General features: G+C 41.0%; 1 protein-coding gene and 1 non-coding gene across 2 annotated transcripts in view; one reads left to right on the forward strand and one right to left on the reverse strand.

Moving 5' to 3' along the window:
- The window catches only part of LOC102496264 (AP2-associated protein kinase 1), a 179,472-nt gene that overhangs the window by 77,897 nt on the left and 77,534 nt on the right, over positions 1 to 24,041 (forward strand). Inside the window, exon 2 of the mRNA XM_006151323.3 lies at positions 17,024 to 17,142. Coding sequence (XP_006151385.1) covers positions 17,024 to 17,142 — 119 coding nt within the window. The remainder of the gene's footprint in view (positions 1 to 17,023; positions 17,143 to 24,041) is intronic.
- LOC114008284 (U4 spliceosomal RNA) lies at positions 22,684 to 22,819 on the reverse strand. Its single transcript, XR_003549850.1, has one exon. It is a non-coding gene; the product is annotated as a U4 spliceosomal RNA (small nuclear RNA).

The raw sequence follows: 24,041 nt of genomic DNA on the forward strand, positions 1-24,041 counted from the left end.
CCTGTTTGAAGGTAAAAAATCTTCTTCTCTGTGGTTGCTTCCTGACCATCCCAGGTAAAAACCATCTTCCTGGCATCTCTAGGTAATGAGTCCTCTGATTGGTGGGGATCTTATCTCCTCCACTTCCTTACCCTGACCTGTGAGCTCAAGAGTAGTGACAGCACAGACCATGTTCAGTTTGCCTGTGGCTATGTTTTCCTAAATAGAGAAAAAGAAAAAAATTTTAATAGAATGTGTGCACAGAGAAAGAGACACACAGAGACAGAGAGACAGAGAGGAAGAAAAATGAGCACCTTTACAGGGTCTGGTCAAAACACAGTCCCCTTCTTCCAGTAGTTCAGCCTGTTGAATCATGGGTTGTTTGATTGTATGCTTGTCTGGTGTGCTATTTCGGCCAGGGCTGGGGGTTTGAACTGTATTTACCCTGTGCAGTACGACTTCTCTTGAGTAGTGCTTTACTGCTGTGCCATCAAACTGGCCCCAAATAGATTTTGGACCATTTTTTTCCTTAGATCTTTATATATTAATACAAGTTTTATTTTAATGTAAATCTAGTCTTTAATTTAAAAATTCTACTTCATCAGGTGTAATTTTTAATACTCTGTTTTGATACGCTGTTCTGCATACTTTCTGTGTAAAGAACCTGTAACTGTTAAAATTATTAAAATTTTAGGTTATATCAGAGCCTGTGTGATCTATAAATGTATTGTAAAAGCATCTTAAGGTCATTGGGTATAAGGAACAGAAATCTTAAAAAAAAAAAAATGCCAGAGAGTGTGTGCATTCATCAGAGACAAGAGAGTCAGAGAGCAGGAGAGGAAGCAGGCACCCTCCAATGGGGTATAGTTATGCTGCAGTCCCTTCTCACCCATTTCTCCCTTCTTTTGGGATTTTTGGATGGCCATGCACATGCACATATGTGCACACACGCATACACACACACCTGGTATATGTTTCAAGCCACCAGATCCAGGACTTGAATTGCACAGTTGCCATGTGGGAACCTGATCCCTTCACCAACAGGCCACGGGGCTAGCCCTCAAGGAACAGAAATTTAATTCAAATTAGAGTAAAAAGGAATATATTCAATAAATATAGGGCAACCTCCAAGAACCAACAGGAGGAAGTGAGGCTATATTTTGTGGTTATTAAAACATTGTCAGTAAAAAGGAATATATTCAATAAATATAGGGGAACCTCCAAGAACAAACAGGAGGAAGTGAGGCTATATTTTGTGGCTATTAAAACATTATTAGGAGACCAGCAAATGGTGTTCTGGTTACATTGCTGGACTCCCACGTAGTTGACCGTGATTCGAGTCCTGGACCCAGCGGCTTAAAACTCAGCTAGGATTGTGTGCATGTGTGCATGCGTGCATGCCCAAGATCCCAAGAAGAGAATGAAGAGAAGGGATTGTGGTGTGGCCATCCCCTCTGAGGGGTGATTTCTTGCTGTCTTCCTGTCTCTCTCTGTCTCTCCGGTGAGTGCATGCACCATATAGCAAAGATCTCTCTCTAAGAAAAAAAAAGCATTATTGGGTAAGCCCTGTGTCTGTCTGTCTCTCCTTTTGGAGCTTCATAATTGTAGGTCACATCTTCTTCCAAGTGTCTACTCCATTCTCTTGACCTTTTTGCAGACTGCTCTTCTCTGCATATTTGAGAGCATGCATCTGGCTGACAGTAGCCACCAGCCTACTCTATTAGTAGTAGAGAAACAACGTGATTGGATTTATTATTAATTTATCAACTATCTATTGATCACCTACCACATGACTGATTTATCAACTATCTATTGATCACCTACCACACTGTGGGTCTGCACTGTGATGGCTCCCAAGGATTTGAAGAGAAATAAGTTTGTCTTGCCCTTTTTTCCCGTCTGTGACTCATTTTCCAGGTGCCCAACCCAGAGAACAATCAAGAATGTCCTTATGGCTTCATAGTATCCAGAGTCTTTAAACTGGTTTAGCTATAACAAGGATAATTTCTCCCAAGGAGTGGTTCAGTCTTCGCTTTGGTCTAGTAGAAAGATTAGCACATTTCAGATAATCAGCATACATTGTGATAAGTACAGCGAAATAGAGGGACAGACCAAAGGTGAAAACAGGAAATAGGAAAGCCTGGGTGACTGGCAGGGAAAGGAAGACTTCACAGAAGAGGTATTATTTTAACAATTGTAAACTCCTTTTGTCAAGCAGAAGATTGGGTCAGAGGCAATACCACATGTAAACAGGCAGAGGGAATACCACATGTAAACATCCTGAAGTAAAGCAACAAAAAGTCTAAAGAGCTGAAAACTTGGTGGTTGTGGAAGAGGAAGGGTGGGGAAGAAAAAGTACTGGGAGATGGGGTGGGCCAGAAAAGATCAGTATCAAATTCTAAAGGGGCTGTCATGTGCTGTGGTAGGAGCATAAAACAATATGTCTACTTTGAGAAAAGGTTGTACTGTTTCTTATAAAGTTAAGTGTATATACCTCCCCAGTAGCCGAGCATTTCTACTATTCGGTATTTGCCCAAGAAAGATAAAAACAGGGCACAAAAAGACTTCTACAGAATGTGTATAGAGCTTTGTTCCTAATAGTCTCAAACTTGTACATCTGAGTATAAATATATTTTATTTACTCATGAGCCCCCCAAAGAACAGTGAACCCCTAGTACAAAAGATAGGTATGCCGAAATATTTAGGGTGATATGCACTGAGGACTGCAGCTGACTTGGAAATGCATCAAAAATAACATGAGTTGATGTTTGCATAGAGGGACGATAAATACATGATAAAGCAAGAATAGCAAATTGTTAGCCATTGTAAACTCTAGGTGCTGGGTATAGGATGTTTACAGTATGATCTTTTCAACTTTACTGTGTGCTCGAAATTTTCCGTAATAAAATGTGGAAGAGTATAAATTTCCTATATATAGCTGCATTAAGGAATTTGGACTTACTTCTGGCTTGGGGACTAATGGATGCTTTTAAGAGGAATTATTCTGAGGTACAGAAATTTAAGACTCTATTTTAGTTCATGTAAGAAAAGAGGGCATGAGTTAAGGAAGGAGCATCAGAAATGAACTGGCAGGGTGGACCTTGGGCTTAGGGGATAGAGTTGTTCAGATGCAGTGAAGAAAATTGGGCGGTGGTGGGAGCTGAGGTAGGAGGAGGTTGTGAGCTGGTGCAGAGTCCTGGGTGAATGACAGTGACCGATAGTATGGTCAGGTAGCCTAAACCTCAGAGGAAAGGCTTTCACAGGAAATTAAATTGGACTGCTCTAGAATGAACAGTGGGAAACTGAGAAAAGGTCAGCCTGCTTTTCAGGATAAGAGCTCATTTCTCGTCAGAATTTAGGGGCTTTGGGGTAAAATAAAGTAGTTATGTCTGGAGACCAGTTGTAAAGAAATCTAGAGTTGATACTTTTGTATTATATACTTTTGGTGGCAGTGCATGTTCTGTAATCTGGTTCTGAACTCAGATCACCACACTGGAAAGTTGGCATAATGGCCATGTTGCTGGACTCCCATGTAGTCGACTGCAGTTCAAGTCCCAGACCCAGTGGCTTAAACTCACGCCAGACGCATATGTGTGCATGCCCAAGGTCCTGAGAGGAGAATGGAGGAGAAGGGATTGCAGCATGGCCATCCTCCCTGGGGGTGATTTCTCACTTTCTGTCTCTCTCTGTCTTTCTAGCGAGGGCATGCGCTCTATAGCAAAAACCTCTCAAAAAAAAAAAAAAAAAAAATTCAGAGCTACTTAACCTGATCATACATACAAAAGCAGTAAGTGAGGGAAAACTAAGTAGGCTTTGAAGCATGACATTAAACTGGAATGCTGTAGAATTAACAGTTGGGAGCTGAGAGAAAATGTCAGCCCAGACTCAGCTTTGCTGATTCCTCCGTTCTCCTTTGGAAAATGTAGACCAGAAACATGCATCGAGTCCTTGTAGAAATGAATAGAGCCAGAGCTTGGGGGTCTGCAGCTGATATGACCCCCTCCAGAAGCCACTCTGTTTGCACACCACTTACTGGAAGATTGTACTTGGTGGTCTGGGGTGAGCTCAGCTCATGCCCAAGAGGCTCTCCACTACTCATTCAGGTGAAGGATGTATAGGATTGAGCAGGGAGATGTTTGATTGCTTTTTCTTCTCAACCGAAAAGGGTTTTCATTTCCAGCACAAGTGTTATTTTTGAAAAAGAGATCATGCGTAGAACAAGTGTTTGTTATGGTGGAAGTACAGAGATTTCTGCAAAGCTCCCCGTAAGGCTGCACTTGGCCTGTCTTGCCCTAGGATGCAGGATGTAGTGGGCGCCTGTCTCCTGCCGCTGCTTTCCCTTGTAGGCTGAGAGTGCAGTTTTCCTGTGTAGGATGAACTACCATATCGCTGAGAGGGTGTTCTCTCAGTATATGTCCTACCTCATACTGGACTCCAACCTCCTAAGGCAAAGACCATGTGGTGCTTTTTATTGTTGTCATTGTTGTTTTGGTATTTGTTTTGTTTTGGGTATCCTTTATGGTACTAGGCAAGAATGTTGTTTAACAAACACTTGAATACTTGCTACGTAGCAGGCACTGTGCTGGGCATCAGAGATGCCACAGCAAGCCAGCCATGAGCTCTGCCCTTGTGCAGTTTATAGTGTGTGCAGTGGAAGAAAGCAGTCAGCCAGAAATCACCTGTGTAAGTATTAATTATGTTCATGATATGTCCTGAAGGAAAAGTGGTTGGTGCTGTGTATAACAAGGGACTTAACCTGTTCAGAAGGGAGTAGGGGCCAGGGGCCACAGGAACAGCTTAGCCCAGGAAGTAATTTTTAGCTTGAAGCTAGAAGGGTGATTAGTAGAAGTTGGTTGCCCAAAGAAGTGAAAGGGGAAAACGTGCCCAAAATCCTTAGGCAGGATGGAGCATAAGGCATTTGAGGAAGAAAGAAGGCTCTTGAGGCTGGAACAATGAGCAGGGAAAAGCTGGGGTGTATCAATGAGGATAGGAGCAGATCACATCATGTGGGGCTTTGCAGGCCATAGGCTGCTTTTGGAGTTTTATTCTAAGAGGAATTGGAAGCCAATGAGGAGTTTCAAATAGGTGAATGATACTCAGTTTCTGTTTTTTGTTTTCTGTTTTTATTTGTAAAGAACACAGTTCCTCCTGGCACACACACACACATATTTCAAGGAGGAGCCTATTAAAAACAAATGACAGCAACAGAACTGGGGGAGCACTGGGACCTTATTTAACAACAGCCTGTATATCCCAGACTCAGGAATCACTGTGAACACTTTCTCAGATAGAACGTCTCACCTCAAGGACAGGAGAGGGAGACCTTGATCCAGAGGGACACCCACCCATAAGGCAGAAAGTCTCGTACTCAGTCTTCAGCATCATCAAACTGTCCTGTTTCAAAGACCATCTTGGAATAATGAGATATTAGTGGAGGTGGATGGTGTCAGCTCGGGTCACAAAGCAAGTCTCCTTGAGGGGTGCAGCACACCCAGAGTTTGATCTCTTGAGAATGGCTCCCCTGGATGTCATCGGCATCATATGGATTCCCTAGATCTGCTTTCAACTTGAAGTCCCAGTCCTCATTGAGAAGATTACCAGTCTGTGGGACCTGCAGTTAGCATAATGGCTATGTCACTGGACCCATATAGTCGACCGCAGTTCGAGTCCCAGACCCAGTGGCTTAAACTCATGCCAGGCGCGTTTGCGTGTGTACCCACAACCCTGAGAGGAGAATGGAGGAGAAGGGATTGTGGCGTGGCCATCCCCCTTGGGGGATGATTTCTTGCTTTCTGTCTCTCTTTCTTTCTAGCATGCACACGCACAAAAACCTTTCCAAAAAAAGAAAGAAAGAAAAAAATAGATCACCAGTCTGTTCCTTGGGTGGACAGTGTGTCCCTTTGGACAGTTCTCAGGTATCTGGTTCCCCATCGGAATCCTCATCATCCACAGCAGAGCCTTCCTCTTCAGAATGAGAGCCCTCACCATGGGCAGGACTGTCATTAGTGATGCTCTGGGTTCCACTGGCTAGTCAATCCATGGCCCTCTCAGTCTCTCCCTCCTGACCAGTGTGGTCACCTGTGGCAGGGCCAGCCTCAGAGCTGCGGGTTGCCTCCCATGAGCTCAGCAGCAAAGCAGCTCCATGGCCCCCAGTGCCTGGACCCCAGAGGCCTGAGGGTCCATGCCCGGCTGCCCATGACTCGGGGCCCTGGATGCTGCACTCAGTTTCTGTTTGTAAAAGACCACCCCCCCCCAACTGTGGTATAGAGAATAGAAAATGGGGACAAGCAGATTGCACAGTGGTTTCGTTGCTGAATTCCCATGAAGGTGACTGTGGTTTGAGTCCTCAAACAGGCAGCTTAAAAACTCATGTGAGGCTTAAACACACACTTGTGGGTGCCCCAAATCCCGAAAGGAGAATGGAGGAGAAGGGATTGTGGTATGTGATCATCTCCCCTGGTTGGGTGTGTGGGGGGGTGATTTCTTGCCTTTTGTCTTACTGTCTCTGTCTCTCTGGTGAGTCCATGTGCCCTGTAGCAAAAAAAAAAAAAAAAAAAAAAACCAAACTCCCTCAAAAAAAAGAATAGAAAATGACTGTTTGAACCGGAGAAGCTGCTCTATGGACTTCAGTAAATAAAGACTATGACCCTGCTATGTTTCCCACCATCGGCTGGCTAGCTGACCCTGTATCAGCCGTGCAGCGAAGGTAGGCCTGGGTAGCTGGGGAAGGCCCTCCTTTGGTCAGCTTTCGCTGTAGGCAGGCCAGGCCGCATGTGCTCTGGTTCCATGTGCCTCCGGTGTGTGTGAACCACCTTCATAAACTCTCCTCTTCTGCTAGGTAAGCAGTTACCATTCCTAGAAATGGTTTGATTGATTGGAATACCCTTGCCCAACCCTTGGAGAACTCCCTGAGCTGAAGATTCTTTCCAATTGCCAGAGCCCTGGAGAGGAACCAGTTACCAGTGCCCGTGTTCACCCTGGGCTGTGGCCTTCATTGGGTCGCATTGATGTTTCTGTATCATTGCCAGAATTTGCCACTCACTCATTTTGTGCCCACAGCCTGACTCGGGAGAGGGAGTTGATTACCTCAAGTCAATCTCCATCTGGGTGTTCTTTCTGCCTGGGAAAGAACTGCTTTGACGTGTTCTGCAGAAGGAACTGGCACATGGTGGTTTTTCATTTGAGGCAAGTGAGGAGAGATTGATGTTAAAAAAATAAACTCCAAGCCCCCACTGAAATCAGGGTTGACACATGCTTCAGCTTGACCTTTTCTCCTGTACAAGCTTTGCTGTGCTCCCTGCCATCTGTTCTAGGGTTTTGCAAAAATTTTGTTCCTGCCGAAACTTTTGGCAAAGTTGTCTTTGCCAAAATAAACGGTGAATGGATGTTCACCAGCCTCTTGGTCATCACTTCCTGTGGAGCTCACAAACCCTACAGACAGTGCTCCCATGTTCTCACTGTACAGAGGAGTCTCTCCCACCTGTTCAGTTTGAGGGGGGGAGCATTGGGAAGTCCCCAAGCCTCTGTCGTTTCTCTTATCCTTTCACTGGGGTGGAGGTGTCCCTGTATAGTCTATTGGTGGAGGAAGGGGACAGTGGCTTGAAAGAATGGACCCAGAACTGGATGCCAGTCCCGTTTCTGCCACTAGATGGCAGTACTAGGGAGGCCACTTAGGCTTTTCTCTGTGCCTCAGTTTCCCAGTTGCTCAGAGGGAGGTCATAATACATGGCCTGCTTACTTCACCGGCTTTTATATAGATCGAAGAGCGTTGTCCAGTTTAGTTTTACCCTGAAGATTTAAGAGATTTTTAAATTCAGCTTCTCTTAGAAATCCAAAGACATGGCAACCCTCAGCCCACATTTCTCTATCACATTTGGGTGAGTGGAGGGCATGCACTTTCTGGTTGTCGCCATCTTCACGACGGCCCCAGGATCTCTCTGACAGTGATTCCGCGTCAAAGATTCTTTTCATATGTTTTGTTAAACCTGGACTGTTTTGTGTGTGATCTGCCTGGCCCCTCTAGGCATTTGGATTGGTGTTCCTTTTTTTTTTTTTTTGAGAGATTTTCACTATAGGGCGTGTGCGCTCACCAGACAGACAGAGAGAGACATAGAGACAGAAGGCGAAAAATCACCCCCCAGGGGGGATGGTCATGCTGCAGTCCCTTCTCCACTCTCCTCTCGGGATCTTGGGCACGCACGCACACGTGCCCAGTGTGAATTTTAAGCCACCGGGTCCTGGACGTGAACCACGGTCGACTACGTGGGAGTTCAGCGACATAGCCATTACGCTAACTGCTGGTTCCCCTGGATTGGTGTTCTTGATCTCAAGAAGACATTTTAGATTTAGAGCTTTATGAAAAGTAAGGTTTTGTTTGTTTGTTTGTTTGGTGGATTGGTCAGGGAGGAAATACCTGTATTCTTCACATACTTTCTATTTGCTGGATGCTTCATCTAACATTTAGTTCTCTTTAAAGTGTTAAAAACAAATTTAGAGCAACTAAAATTTAGCAGAGTTTATTTAAACAAAGGGTGGGTGATTTAAATCAGGCATCCTCCTAGAAGATAGCTTAGAGACTACAACTAGCCGCGTGGCTTACAGGGAATCTATGTGGGTGGAACGGGAAAATGACATGTGCGGTAAAAAAAGGGAAAGCGTCGTTCAAAAACGTAAGTGAGGGAGAGAGATCATTGCTTATAAGTAGAAGGTAGGCTGCACAAACAGCCTAAGAGGTGGGCTTTCTGTGACCGGCTCAAATGTGACTAGTGTGATTGGCCGTCACTTAGTAACCAGCTTGAAAATATATATAAAAAAAAAAAAAACAGTCTAGCAGGTAGGAGTTCAGCTTACCCGGAGGGATCCAAATGTGAGAGTACCTCAGCCATTTTAGGCCAGAATAGTTAAACAAAAGTCATAAGATGGCTTTCAGCTGTCTTTGATCAGTGAGAGGAAGACCTCAGATAGACTGTAGCCCGCTGAAGCTGGGGGTGGAACCTACACTGGTTGGACTCTAGCAGTACTGCACTGCATTGTCTTGTGGTAAAGACACTGGCTCAGCCCTTCCGCAGAGGCTGCCTGTACACATCTGTACCTGTGGGAGGCGTGTCGGTAAAGGCCATCTGCCTGACTTGCAGTGGCATAGCCTTTTTGTCTTTGCAAAGCACTATTTAACTTAATTTAATGAACTTATTTTTCTACACTGGTTGGACTCTAGCAGTACTGCACTGCATTGTCTTGTGGTAAAGACACTGGCTCAGCCCTTCCGCAGAGGCTGCCTGTACACATCTGTACCTGTGGGAGGCGTGTCGGTAAAGGCCATCTGCCTGACTTGCAGTGGCATAGCCTTTTTGTCTTTGCAAAGCAATATTTAACTTAATTTAATGAACTTATTTTTTGTTTGCTATAGAGTGTGTGTGCTTGCCAGAGAGGGAACGTGAAACACCCCCCGCTGGGGGGCGGGTAGCATACATGAACACATGCCTGGTATGTTTTCAAAGCCACCGGTCTGGATTCAAATCGTGCAGTTGGTCACATGGGATCTGGCTGCCCTAACCATCATGCTACTGGCTGGCCCTATCTGGCAATGTGTACAAAAAGGAAACGGAGGCCAAAGAGATCCAGTAACCTACCATGTTGCCTTTTCATTTATATCTTCTGGGTAAATTCTACTTGAACTAGGTTCTCCATCTGATTCTTTAGAAAAGCTTTAAGAAGGCTGTTTTATTTTGTGCTTATTTTCTCTTTTTTTTTGGGCAATTCAAAGACAAGCCTCACTAAGCAGGCTTAATGGAGTTTAATTTTAATTTGAAAGAGACACAAGAGTTTGTAGGGTAGGGAAGTAGATGACAAAGAGCAAAACTAGGCCTGGGTGAGCTTTTCTTATTTTGATGCTCTCTGGCTCTTTTGGTTTGTGTCTTTTTTCTATCTCAGACGAGTGGAAGCCATTCCCAAAGGCATAGATAGGGCTTCTGTTAGGAAGTGAGATCTCCATTTACCTGCAGGAAATAAGCGTGTGGTGGATTTTAGTGCCTAGAATCTAGGCCCGATTTAAAAATATCCAGCAAAACTTTTCCGGCAGCAAATTCAGAAACCCTGTGTCAGCACCGTGATGGCTTCTTTGTCTCCTAGTCCTGGACTAATCAGTCTCATTGTCTACCCAGCTGTGTCCCATCACTGCTCAGATAATCTGTTTGATGTTTTTCTTCTCTTTCGCTCACCTTACCTCCCCCATCCCTCACTTTCCCTTGCTGAGTAGAATTCATTGGTGTCCTGATCCATTCAGAATCACCCATGGGGGGGGGGGTACCATCTATGGATAGTATGATTCAGTATTTGCTATGGGGCCAGGCACGGTTCTACTTACTTCTTCCCAAAGCCCCATTCGTGATTTGGAGTGTTACATGAGGCTCCCAAGGAGGTTTTTCTTTCCTCTGACTTCTTTCCCTTGCTGAGTAGAATTCATTGGTGTCCTGATCCATTCAGAATCACCCATGGGGGGGGGGGTACCATCTATGGATAGTATGATTCAGTATTTGCTATGGGGCCAGGCACGGTTCTACTTACTTCTTCCCAAAGCCCCATTCGTGATTTGGAGTGTTACATGAGGCTCCCAAGGAGGTTTTGCTTTTCTCTGACTTTTTTTTAAATTTTCAAGTAAAAACTTTGGCTTCTCCTTGATGTCAGAACTAAAAGAAATTTTGGAGATTATATAAATACTCTCCTCTGTGTGTTACAAATTGTTCCCTTCTCTCAGTAGAGAGCCAGGCACTTCTGTCAACTTTGCTTATTTGAGGTAGATCTTTTTGCTCCCAAGTTATCTCAGCAATTTCATTGGTGATTCCTGGATCCTAAGTTCATTAACGCCTTTTATCAGGAGAGTAGGGGGATGTAGCTACTCCTAGGAGTTTAAATGATGAATGATCTGTAGGGAAGTGCAACCTAAATCCACAAGACACTGAGTGGTGGAAGAGTGGTAAAGCAGCTGGCCCCATTGAGAATGGCCCTGGGTTTGCATTCTAGGACCTCCTTGAGCACACCAGACGTGGGTGTATATCTGTAATCTAGGCTGGCTGAGACTCAAGGTGGATTGTAACATGGGGACCCTGTTGGGGGTGCCCCTTTCTCTCTGAAGAAATAAATACATTTTGGGGGCAAATAAAGAAAGAAAACCTACAAGGTAATATATATGCTCACTAGAATAGCTAGAATGGAAAAGATTTAAAGCACCAAGTGTTGGTGAAGAAATGGAACGCCCAAACGCTCATGTGGCTATTGGGGATGTGAAAGGGCACCATCACTGTGGGGAACCGTTTGGCAGTTTCTTATGAAACTGGATATGTACTTGCCGTATGAACCTAGGGTTTTATTTCTAGGTATTTACCTAAGATAAATAATTACCTGAGTTCATAAAAACCAATTCAATATGAGTGTTTAATTTATATTAGCCAAAAGCTAGAAATAATTCAGATGGACATCCCTCAGTGAGTATATATATATTAATTATTTAGTGTGTATACAATAGAAGAGTAGTTGACCCAAAACAAAACAAAATAATACAAACTAATTATACGTTTAATGAGGATGAATCTCAGAATGTTACACAGAATGAAAGACACCAACACAAAATGATGTATATTGTGTGACTCCATTTATTCTGGAGTACATGGAACACATCTACAGTGACAGAAAGCAGATCTGAAGTTACATGGGGCGGTGTGGGAGGGGAGAGGAGATTGTCTATAAGGAGCATGAAGACCTGTTTGCAGGGCTGGGTTGATTGTGGTGGTGATGAGAGTATACAGTTGTGAAAACTCATCAAACTGTACACATAAAGGGCATCTGCTATATTATATGCAAAGTTGATTTAAAAAGAGGAGGGGCTCTACTCTGACCTCTACCACTGACTATGTCCTTGTGTCCCTGTGAAAAGAACTTAATCTCTCTGCTTCTCTTTTCTAATGGGGACAATAGGTTGCTTATCTACCTAATTCAGTTATTGTGAAAATATACATGAAGTAATTTATTTTGAAATGCCAAGTTATTTACAAATATTAGGTGGGGGGAATGGTCCATAAATTTCTCTTTAAGAAAAAGGCAAGAACCATGATGAGCAATACATGCATTTATATGTATATATGGACACATATGTGTGTGTATGTGTGTGTGTGTGTGTGTATTGGAAAAGTCATGACACATTTTTGCATAGAAAAAAATAGGACTTTTCCAACAATCCTGTGTGTATGAGTGTGTATGTATGTGTATATATTTATTTTTGTTTATTTATTTATTGCTATAAGGTGTATTGCACTTGCCAGAGAGAGACATACAAAGGGAAAGTGAGAAATTGCCCCCCAGGACAATGGCCATGCCAGTTTCTTCTTGAGATTTCAGGCACACGTGCATACACACTTGATGTGATTTTTCAAGCCATCAGATCTGGAACTTGAACCATGTAGCTGGCTATTTGGGGTCCAGTGCCTTAACCTCCATGCCACCTGCAGTTCATCTTTTAACTTTGTGGAGCATGGACTATGTCACTTTCCCATCAGTTTTTACCCATCATTAAAACGAAGGGGTTAGACTAGATCAGAGATAGAAAACTGAAGTTCTGAGATTCTCTAAACCTTTCAGATGTGTTTTATTTAGTTTCTATGATGTTGGCTTGCCCATCATTAATTTAAAATGTGATTTGTTGCCAAAATTTAAATACGAAAGTTTCTCCCTGAAATTTTCGGTTTCAGAAACAAGCAGACCTGGTAAGACTGGCTTTATTTTCCCACATGGCAATAATTACCTCGAGTTGCATAATAGCTCTGTTCACATGGGCCATCCACACTAGTTTCCCATGGTCTCCATCACTCTCGGTGGTCTTATCTGTTCTCCGTAGTAGTGATCAAGAGGAAAGTTCTTTTTTTATTGAGTGATCACTGTGTGTTATAAATACGCATCCATATCTCTTTTGAAAATTAGAAGAATAAAGAATAAAGTTAGATCTTTGTATATTTCAGGGGAAATGAGAGAAAGCATATTTCTTTGTGGAAGGTTAGAAAAAAATATTCTTGCATATTTAGAAGGCAAAATGTTTCTGTGTCAGACTTATCCTGACATCTTCACTCACTTGCTTCACATAATAGGTATGATCCTTTTTCCTTTCGTGTTTCCGTAAAATATGGATGAGGTTAGTATTTCAAAAAATGCCAGTAGGCAGAGCCTGGCACAAGGCATTTAGCTGAATGTTCGATTTTCTTATCTCTGTCCAAACCATCCCCATCAGCTTTAGAGGTTTCCGTTTAATCAAAGTCTTCGAATGCAACTCAGTCTGAAATAAGTGGTACTGTTTCCTTTCTACCTTCTAAGTCAATGGGTTACCACTCTATTGGTCAGCTACACTGGGATAGTGGCCTACACCTTCAGACTGACAAACCTATTAGGCTTGTGTTTGTCTCTCATGATTTCAATATGTCTTACCTACAAGTAAACCCTTTTATTGGCACAGGAGCTTAATAATGTAGTTCCCTCAATGTCAGGCTTAGTGACTCATTGCTTTGCTTTTAGCTTTATCATGGTCATAGGCTTTGAGAATCTGGGCTGGCTCTTCTCAGCCGGTTGTTTTTGCTGGATTGTGTCGAAGGCAATTGACCCTTTTTTTTTTTTTTTTCCAGTGCAGGCTGGAAAGGTGATCTTTCTACCTGGCAAAGAAAACGGCTCCCATCTGGTGGCAGTTATCTCAAATTGCAGCATGATCAACCTGCTTCCAAAGGACTGCCTTGTCCTTTCCTGGTGCCAGACCTAACAGAACTCTTAAGAAATGCCCATTTCCTGGGACCAGCAGTTAGCGTAATGGCTATGTCGCTGGACTCCCATGTAGTTGACTGCAGTTAGAGTCCTGAACCCGGTGGCTTAAACTCACGCCAGGCGCGTGTGCGTGTGTGCCCAAGATCCCGAGAAGAGAACGGAGGAGAAGGGATTGTGGCGTGGCCATCCCCCCTGGGGGGTGATTTCTCGCTTTCTGTCTCTCTGTCTGTCTGGCGAGTGCATGCACCCTATAGCAAAAACCTCTCAAAAAAAAAAAAAAAAGAAAGAAAGAAAGAAAGAAATGCCCATTCCCAACTTTTTCCTTCATGATTAGTGAAATGGGAAGAACTTTTCTTTGGGTAGTCAGAAGCAGGATCCTGCCTAGGGTTCTCTACCTATGATTAGGCATGAGGTTTCTAAACCTCACTTGGTTTCTGCACTCATAAAGCAAAACGCTCGGTCTTGCTGCTCTTGAGGAGCATTACTGCAGCAGCCTGTAGTTCTGTCATTTTTTTTTCTGGAGAGAGTTTTTTTTGCTGTAGGACTCGTGCGCTTGCCAGAAAGAGAGAGAGAGACAGAGAGACAGAAAGCGAGAAATCACCCCCCCAGGGGGATGGCCACGCTGCAATTCCTTCTCCATTCTCTTCTCGGGATCTTGGGCACACACGCACACGCGCCTGGCGTGAGTTTAAGCCACCAGGTCCGGGACTCGAACTGCAGTCGACTACGTGGGAGTCCAGCGACATAGCCATTATGCTAACTGCTGGTCCCCCATGTAATTTTTTTTTTTAATTCAAGATATCTATGAAATGAATGCCACTTGGACTATTTATAAAACAATTTTGACTATTCCTAGAAATTTTACAATTCATATTACTGTTTTCTACACTAATTACTTATAAAATCTATCATGGATTTTAGAACCTCTTTTTGGAAAAAAAAATTAGAATACCACTGCATTAAATGTATATGTTTATGATAAGACACATTCTTATGCTCTAAAAATTAAAATATAAAATGTTTCTTAGAAGTGACTGTTTTGGTATGAACTACTAAGACCTCTAATTGTCAGTGCTGTATTTTTAAAAGTAAATAACTCAGAACTAGAACTAAAATTGATAACTGAGCATGTGAGTAGACTTCCAAGTATTTTTTTATTTCCGTAAAAAGTGGAAAATGTCATTGAAATACAAAGATTAGAGAGGTGACAGTTAAAATCAAAGATTGTATGGTAATTTTCGTGTTTATCTGAATATTGAAAAAGGACATAGTGACAGAAAATATAAACAGTCTCGGATAAATCATTATCATAATGCACATTTGAAGTCTTTGGTAAATCATTATCACAATACATATATGGAACATTTAGCTCACTTTTTTTTTTAACAGAATTCTATGTGTATTTTATGAAAACAAGCAACAGTGCTTTATGATTAAAGCTATTTTTGGTTGCAGAAGAAACCTACTCAAGGGACCAGCAGTTAGTGTAATGGCTATGTCGCTGGACTCCCATGTAGTTGACTGTAATTCGAGTCCTGGACCCAGTGGCTTAAACTCACGCTGGGCATGTATGCATGTGTGCCCAAGATCCCGAGAGGAGAAAAGAGGAGGGATTATGGTGTGGCCATTACCCCTGGGGGGTGTGTGATTTTTTCTTTCTGTGTCTCTTTCTGGGAATTAGAGTAGCCCTGAGCTCTGTATAATGACTGCTTAGTGTTCTGTACCAGTTTGTGTGTGGCTGCAAGCCCCAATACTACATTATAACCTCAACTCAAGTTCCCATATTGACAGCTGCCCTCTCTGTTCTCCTCTATCCAATTAATGATCTCCCTTGTACAAAGGATAGCCTAGCAAGCTTTTAGCTATATAGGGTCAGTGGAAAGAATATGCAAACCAAAGGATGGAGGTGTACAAGGTGGGCAGATGGACTGAGTGTCCAATATAACTGCTACTTATTTTAAAGCTGTCAATTTTGAGAGTTTTTCCACATTTTGTGTATCTAAGTCCTCCTAACAACAGTGTAGAACACCTTATACAGAGTTTAGAAGTGAGATTTAGGTTAGGAATTCCAAGATTTTATAGAATGCTCAGTTGCTACAGATATAAAACATTTGAAAATTCCTATTAGAGTTATATAAATTTCTGTTAATGAATTGTGAACTGTGTTTTAGAGAAAGGCTAGTGTGGATGTTAAAAAGTCTGTCCAGGACCAGCCAGTGGTGTGGTGATTAAGACGGCTGGATCCCACATGGCCGACAGCACAGTTCAAGTCCCAGAATTGTGGCCTAAAGAACATGCTGGGTATATGTGTGTGCATGCCCAAAATCCTGAGAGGAGAATAGAGGAGAAAGGCCTGGTGTGGCCATCCCTCATAGGGGGGCTTTCTCATTTCTCTCTCTGTCTCTGTCTTTCCCTCTCTTTCCCCTGCAGGTACTTGCACCATATATAGCAAACTGAAAAGGAAAAAAAAAAGTCTGTCCATTAATTGAGCCTTACTTGTCTACCATGTGCTATGTAGCACTTTTGTAGCTACTTCTTGTATATTCTCAAGAGTCCATGAGGTGGGAGAGCAGAAGAGGTCCTCAAGATCTATTGTTAGATTTGAATTGAGGGAGTGGAATGAGGAAGGATGAGACAAGAAAAGAAAGAGATTCTTGAAATTAATTGTAACTATTTATAATAGCAACTGTTGAAATGATTTCCTATCTTTTCTGGTAGTGAAGAGTACTGAACTTACGTTTAAAAGAAAAGTTCTTAGTTTGAATCAAGTATTTTTGAGTGTGTGTGTTTCTTTCAGTATATAGTTATTTTTATTTTTATTTTTTTACAGGGAAAAATGACACCCAACCTTATAGCATTGTGGTAGAAGTAAACAAGAACATCAAGCTGTCCAGGATAGGGCTTAGAATGTAGTTTGTCTTTTTTATTCTCTCATTCATCCACTTATTTGTAGGTTCTTTGGAAGAAAAATTAGTATTCCCCCTCTATCCTAAGATATGATAATAATAATAATTTCTCTAACTCCTCCCACTCAGTCCTACAAGTAATGTCTCTGAGATTCAACAATCTAAGAATGTCTCCCAGTCCAGGCCAGGCCAGCCCTAAGGACCAGCTGCCCTGAGACTTCAGTACCATCAACAGTGATAGCAGCAACCTGAAGCCACCATGGTTATTTGGCTTGCTTTTTGAACATGACTCAAAGAAAAGTTCTTAGTTTGAATCAAATATTGTTTGTGTTTCTCTCTCACAGGTGGATTTGCTATTGTATTTCTGGTGAGGACAAGCAATGGGATGAAATGTGCCTTGAAACGCATGTTTGTCAACAATGAACATGACCTCCAGGTGTGCAAGAGAGAAATCCAAATTATGGTAAGGCTGACTCTTGGACTTGGGACTGTGTATTCAAAATGGCGGCAGCAGTGGTGGTGGTGGTGGTGGTGGTGGTAGAGGAGGAGGAGGGGATCAGAACCTGTGTCCTCTCATAAGAAAGCTAAAGAAGCTTGTTCTCTCCCTCTAGATGGCAGAGGGACCTCTGAGTGTGATAAGAGCAAACAGCCATGGCATAGAAGATGTAGCTCGTGCTTTGGTCACCCTTGGCTGAAGGGTTAAGGGTAGAGGAATGTATTGAGAGAACAAGCCATTATTTAATTTTGGGCATCAGGGAAAACATATTTAACAGTTTCATTCTCTGAAAATAACTGCGACGTTTAATCTGGAAACCCTAACTCTCTAATGAACCTCCTCTAGTCTTGTGGCTGTTTCCATCCCCTTCTGAGCTTGTCAGCATTTTTGTGCATGTAGTTCTTTCCACCTGAATGCCTTCTTCATTTTTTGGCTTAGAAACTCTGGCCAAAACTGAAAAACCTCATAAATACTCTATGATTCCATTTATAGAAGGTAAAGAATAGACAGAATTGAGATAAAAACCAGGAAGTGGTTATCTGGGTGTGGGAAATTGACTAGAAAGGGGCGTGTGAGAACTTTCTGGGCCTTGGAAATATTCTCTGTGTTGTTTGGGGGTAGTAGTTACCCAAGGGTATATAGTTACCAGAATTCAATTGAATATCTTAAAATCAGCATTTTACTATAGGTTAATTATATTTCAGGTTATTTTAAAAATTATTTATTCAATTTTTAATTTATTCGTTCATTTATTTTAATTTGACCAGAGAGAGAAAAAGGGAGAAAGCAAGCCACCAGGTCTGGGACTGGAACCACGGTCAACCATGTGGGATTGTCCAGCATCTTAACCACCGCACCACATCACCTACCTGCTGGCCCCTGTATCTCAGTTTTTAAAAACTTACTCATTTTTTAACATTCAGATTTATATTATGTTTAAAGAAAGAGTCCCTGTGTTTTAGACGTACATGCTGAAATATTTATGGATGAAGTAATGATGCCGTGAAAGCAGTGAATGTGTATAGAAGAGAAATAGTATTGACCATCTGTTAATAGTGACAGAAGTAGAAGGATGAATATTTCCGTTTTTTAGACTAGTGTCCTCTTACCTCTGTTTAGCATACATAATAAAAAAAACTTTAAATATATTATCTCTTATTCTTTTGCATTTTTGTGATGTTTTTGTTTATATTTGTTATATTGTTTAACTTACTACGTTGTAAGTAGTTCTACCATCAGAAAGTTACTTAAAATCAGAAATTTTATACTCTAACACATTTTATAACAAATGCTAACTAAACTTTGGATGAAATGAATATCTAAATAATAGTATATCAGAGACATGTTTACCTAGAGAGGATCATTTCTTTGTGCCCCGAATTTTAATGCTTTTGTAAAGAGCTAAAAGAGAGCAAAAAAAAAAAGGTTGGGGGATCATTGTATGGATTCTGCACCTTGTGGATTGCTCTTTTAGTGGCTGCTTAAAGTAACTAGCTGTGCTGCAGTTGGACTACTGAAAGAACTCAGGATTTTAGAGCGCTCTCTTACATCTTTAGATTCCAGGAAGGTGAAACTATTAGGGAAGGAACTATCAGCAGTGCAGAACCACCCGATCAAGCCCTGAGATTCATGTACATCGAGTCAAGATCATACGGATCTGCAAGGCACCAGTGTCCTCCCATCCCACTAACAATGCAGCACTGAACTGCTCCCTCTGTATCTCCCTTAATAAACCAGTGGGTTTCCTGGGTACTTTTCAGTCTTCCTCCCTCCTTGTTCACGTTTGCTCAACTCTCACACACTTTGTTTCCTGTTTTGCTTCTGCTGTTTCCTGTGTGTGGAATGCCCTTCGCGTTCATTTTCTTGTGTTACAAATATAATCCCATTCATTCACTTTCTTCCCTTAATTTAGAAACATGTTGGAGGGCTTACTTTGTGCTAGGCTGGCACAGGAACACAGGCTTACTGGGAACTCACTAATTAAAGTGTCTGGTTAGGAGTTAAATTACGGGGGTTCAGGTTCTGGCCTGGTAATGTACTAGCCATCAGATTTTTGTTTTTGATTTTGTTTACATTTTTTTTCCAAACCTAACAGTGAAATAGCTGAACTAAGCTCTTAACAGAAACACATTCAGCAATTCCCTCAGGGATCTACCTATGTTATTTATTTATTTATTTTTGAGAGGTTTTTGCTATGGGTGCATGTGTGTGCCAGAAAGATAGAGACAGAGAGTGAGAAATCACCCCCCCCCCAGAGGGGGGATGGCCACACTGCAATCCCTTCTCCTCCATTCTCCTCTCAGGATCTTGGGCATGCATGCACACGACCCCGGTATGAGTTTAAGCCACCGACTCTGCACAGTCGACTACATGGGAATCCAGCGACATAGCTATTACACCATCTGCTGGTCCCCACCTATGTTATTTTAAGGTCCCAGAAACAGCCACTTTAGTTGTTTTGATATATTTCTAAATAATATATTGTTATTGCTGGTTCTTGATTTTTCCCCCTTCATTTTCGATATTACCTTCTATGAAGAGTAAAGATTTAGTTCTCTTTCATCCTCTGCATGCTCCTTTCCCCAAATCCTTGTAGTATTTTCATCCTCCATTCTTCCAACTTAACAGTAAGTCTTGGTAACATGTTAGTCTTTATATTATTATGTAAGAAAAATCTATTTCTGCTGAATTCCTCGTTTGTGTGTTTATTATTTATTATACTAGGTGCAGTGTGATTGCTGTACTTTTCCCATACAACTCTGTTTTCACTAAAATTAATCAGTCTTTTCCCCCACTTTTTTTGGTCTCTGTTTTCTCTGTACTTTTCAACCATTTAACTACAAGCTCTTCCTAAACTGTATAAATATTCAATATTTCTCCCTTAGTTTTCTGACCTGGACTGGTTGCTCTCTGGGCCTAATCTTATCTTGGAATTTCCTATGCATTCCTTTTGCCTTTCTTTGTGTTCCCCTTATTTTGTCTTTTTTGCTTTACTTTATCATTTTGGTAGAGGTGATCCTCTCCAGTAGCTTCCTAATGTCTGCTAGGTGCATTTTTGAGCATCCTCAGGTCTCAAAATATCTTTATCCTATGCTTATATATGGTAGACTCTGAGTACAAAATTGGAAATCATTTCATTCAGATTTATGGAAGTTTCGCTCTACTGTCTTTGAGCTCTCAGTGTTACTCTTGAGGAAATCCTAAGTCATTTTAATGCCAGATTTTTTTGTTCTGAAATTTCTTGATAAACCTTGGTGAGTGCATATGTTTATTGTGTGAAGTATTTGGTGGTACCATTTCACCTAAAAACTCATATCCTTGCATTCTGGGGAATTGTAGTTTGTCTTATTTTATGGTTTTTCTTTTCTCTCCTTCCTTTATCTGAAACGATCATTTGCATGTTGGCTCTCCTGAATTGATTTTTCTAATTTTCTTGCTTTCTCCTATTTTTCATTTGTCATTTTATCCTACATTCCGAAATACTTCCTCAGTTTTATATTCTAACCATCTTTTAACCAGACTTTTTCCTTCCTTCCTTCCTTCCTTCCTTCCTTCCTTCCTTCCTTCCTTCCTTCCTTCCTTTCTGCCTTCCTTCCTTCCTTCCTTTTTTCTTTCTGTTAAGAGTTTTTTGCTTTAGGGTGCATTCACCTGCCGGAGAGAGACATACAGAGACAGTGAGAAGGAAAGTATTAAATTACTCCCTACGGGGAATAGCCATGCCGCAATTCCTTCTCTTCTAATTCTTCTTCCAGGATCTTGGGCATGCATGCACACATACTCTGTGTGAGTTTCAAGCCACTGTGTTTGAGACTCAAACCACAGTCAGCCAGTAGGAGTCCAGTGATGTAAGCATTAAGCCAGACTTCTTTTTAATTAAATTTTATTTATTATTATTATTATGTAATTTGCTGAGTGAGAGAGAGAGAAAGTGAAAAAGCAAGTCACCAGGTCCAAGACTTGAACCATTATCGGCCATGTGGAAGTCCATTGCCTTAACCATCAGGCCACCTGCCAGCCAGTCTCAGACTTTTTCATTTCTAAGACTTTTTTGTTTTGTTTTAGGGTTTCTTTCTTCTTCTTCTTCTTTTTTTTTTTTTAATTTCAATGATATCTATCTTATCATTTTTTCTTTTTATGGATTGTGCTTTTGGTGTGAGGTCTAAGAAATTCTTGTCTAGCCTTCAGTTCTGAAGATTTTCTCCTATTTTTTTTCTAAAACTTTTATAGCTTTATTTTTACATTTAAGTTTATGATCTATTTTGAGTTAATTATCATATAAGGTGTGAAGCTTAGATTGAGGGCATTTTTGTTTGTTTTGTTTTGCCAAAGGATGCATGTACTTGCTAGAGACAGAGAGGGGGAGAGAAAGGAAAAGCAAGAAAGTACTCCCTAAAGGGTCTGGTCACACCACAGTTTCTTCTCCTCCTTTCTCTCTCCTTTTGAATTTTAGGCAGACACTCACGTGCCTAGCATGTTTTTCAAGCTGCCAGGTCTGGGACTTGAACCACCCAGTTGGCAATGTGGGCTCCAACCCTTTAATCACCAAGCCATGGGCTGGTCAGAGGTTTATTGTTTTGTTTATGGAGGTCTAATTACTCTTGCACCATTTGTTGAAAAGGCTGTCTCTCCTACATTGAATAGTTTTGTTAAAACTAGTTGGACTTCTATTTTGAAAGTCTTCTTCTAGCCCCTTCTCTGTTCACTATTCTGTTCCATTAATCTATGTGTCTATGCCTCCACCAGCACCACACAGCCTCAGTTATGTAGTTATGTATTGCAGTAAGTTTGAAATGAGACTGATTCCTTCTACTTTCTTTTTCTCCAAAATTATTCTAACTATTCCAGGTGGGTTTTTTTTTTTTGTCTTCATACACATTTTAGAACAATCCTAGCAATATGTCACAACTTTTCCAATGACTTAATATATCTGCAAAAACTCTTCCTGGAATTTTGATAAAAATATATAACCTGAATTTCAATTTGGGAAGAATTAAAATGTTTTCTATGTCTAGTCTTCTAGCAAATGGAAAGTATGTCTCTATATTTATTTATATCTTTGATTTCTTTCATTAATGTTGTGTAGTTTTCAGTACAAAAGTCTTATACCTGTTCTTAGACTTGTACCTAGGTTTTTCAGTGATGGTAAATTATACCATATTTTTACATTTTAGTATTCATGTATTTAGTGCTAGTATATAGAAAGATAATCCATTTCTATATGATTATCTTGTATCTCATCTCTTTGCTGAATTTGTCTATTGTTTTAGGGAATGTATTTGTAGAATGACTAGGGTTTTCTCCATAAACTACTCTTGTATCTCATCTCTGCTGAATTTGTCTATTGTTTTAGGGAACATATTTGTAGAATCACTAGGGTTTTCGCCATAAACTACTACAGTATCTGCAAGAGAGAGAGTTAGGTGTCTTTCTTTCTTTTTATTTCCTTTTCTAGCCTAATTGTACCAGCTCGAACTTGTATTACTATGTTGAATATGACTGTGACTGGACATCCTTGCAATCTTCTCAACTTTAAGATAAAAGCGGTCTTTCTCTCTTAAGTATAAGGTTAGCTGTAGTTTTCTATTAGCAATAATCGCGCCTCGGATAAACCTCATTGGCTACGATACTGCCACTGCGCAAAGCTAGCTGTAGTTTTCTGTACATTAAAAAAAAATAAATTTAAGGATGTTTCCCTTATATTCCTATTTTATGAGAGTTCTCATCATTAATGGTTATTGAATTCTGTCATATGCTTTTTCTACATCAATTGATCTTCTTTAGCCTGTCAGTATTGATTGCTTACTTTGAATACCAAACTAACTTTGCATTCCTTTAGTAATCTATTTGATCATGACCTATAATTATTTTTATATATTGTTGATTTTTTTTCTCTTTTTAGTTTTTATTTTATAGATTTATTTCTCTCATATGAGAGAGACAGCCAGCCAAGTACCTCCCACAGGTCTCATTATGCTGTGATCCCCCTACACCATACAGCCATCCAGGTTAACCCAGGATCTAAACCCAGAGCCTTCCCATAGGGCTCCAGCATCATGCAGTGGTGCCTCACTCCCTGTTTTGCCACAGCTAGGCCAGTGTATATTGTTGAATTCTGTTTGCCAATATTTTGGTAAGGATCTTTGCATCTACATTCATGAGAGATAATGATTCGTAGCTTTTCTTTCTTTTTTCTTAACTGTCTTTTATTTTTTAGTTTTGATATCAGGGAAATGTTGGCTTCATAACATGAATTGTGAAGTGTTCCATCCTCTTTTGTGTTATGGAGGAGATTGTGTAGGTTTGGTGTTCATTCTTTTTTAAGGATTTGGTAGAATTCTCTATTGTCTGGAGATGTCTTTTTTGGGGAGTTTTTAAATGATAAATTTATTTTCTTTTAATTGTTATAGGGTTTTTCAGATATTTTATTTTATTATGGGTGAGTTTTGATTGTGTTTTTTGAGAAATTGGTCCATTCCTTTAAGTTGTGTAGATTTTTAAAAAAATAGTCATTTTTCTATCATTTTAAATCTAAAATCTTATGTGATGGTTTTTTGTTTTATTTTATTTTCCTGTTTTTTAATGAGAGAGAGATTTTGGCAGTCTCGTCATGTCATGAACTTTTTGTTTCAGCCTCCCAGTTAGCTAGGACTAGCTATGTGCCACCACACCCAGCCTGGTAGGATGGGCTGGGAGTTGAACCTGGGCCTCCTATGTGACTTCAGCCTTTAAGGATCAGTATCTTTAGTAGGACTTACCACTAAGGCTGAGTCCTGTATAATGCTTTTTTATTTATTTATTTTTTTGGAGAGGTTTTTGCTATAGGGCGCGTGCGCTCGCCAGACAGACAGAGACATAGAGACAGAAAG

The sequence above is a fragment of the Tupaia chinensis genome, unplaced genomic scaffold (genome assembly GCF_000334495.1).
Source record: "Tupaia chinensis unplaced genomic scaffold, TupChi_1.0 Scaffold000316_1, whole genome shotgun sequence".
NCBI classification, from domain to species: Eukaryota; Metazoa; Chordata; class Mammalia; order Scandentia; family Tupaiidae; genus Tupaia; species Tupaia belangeri.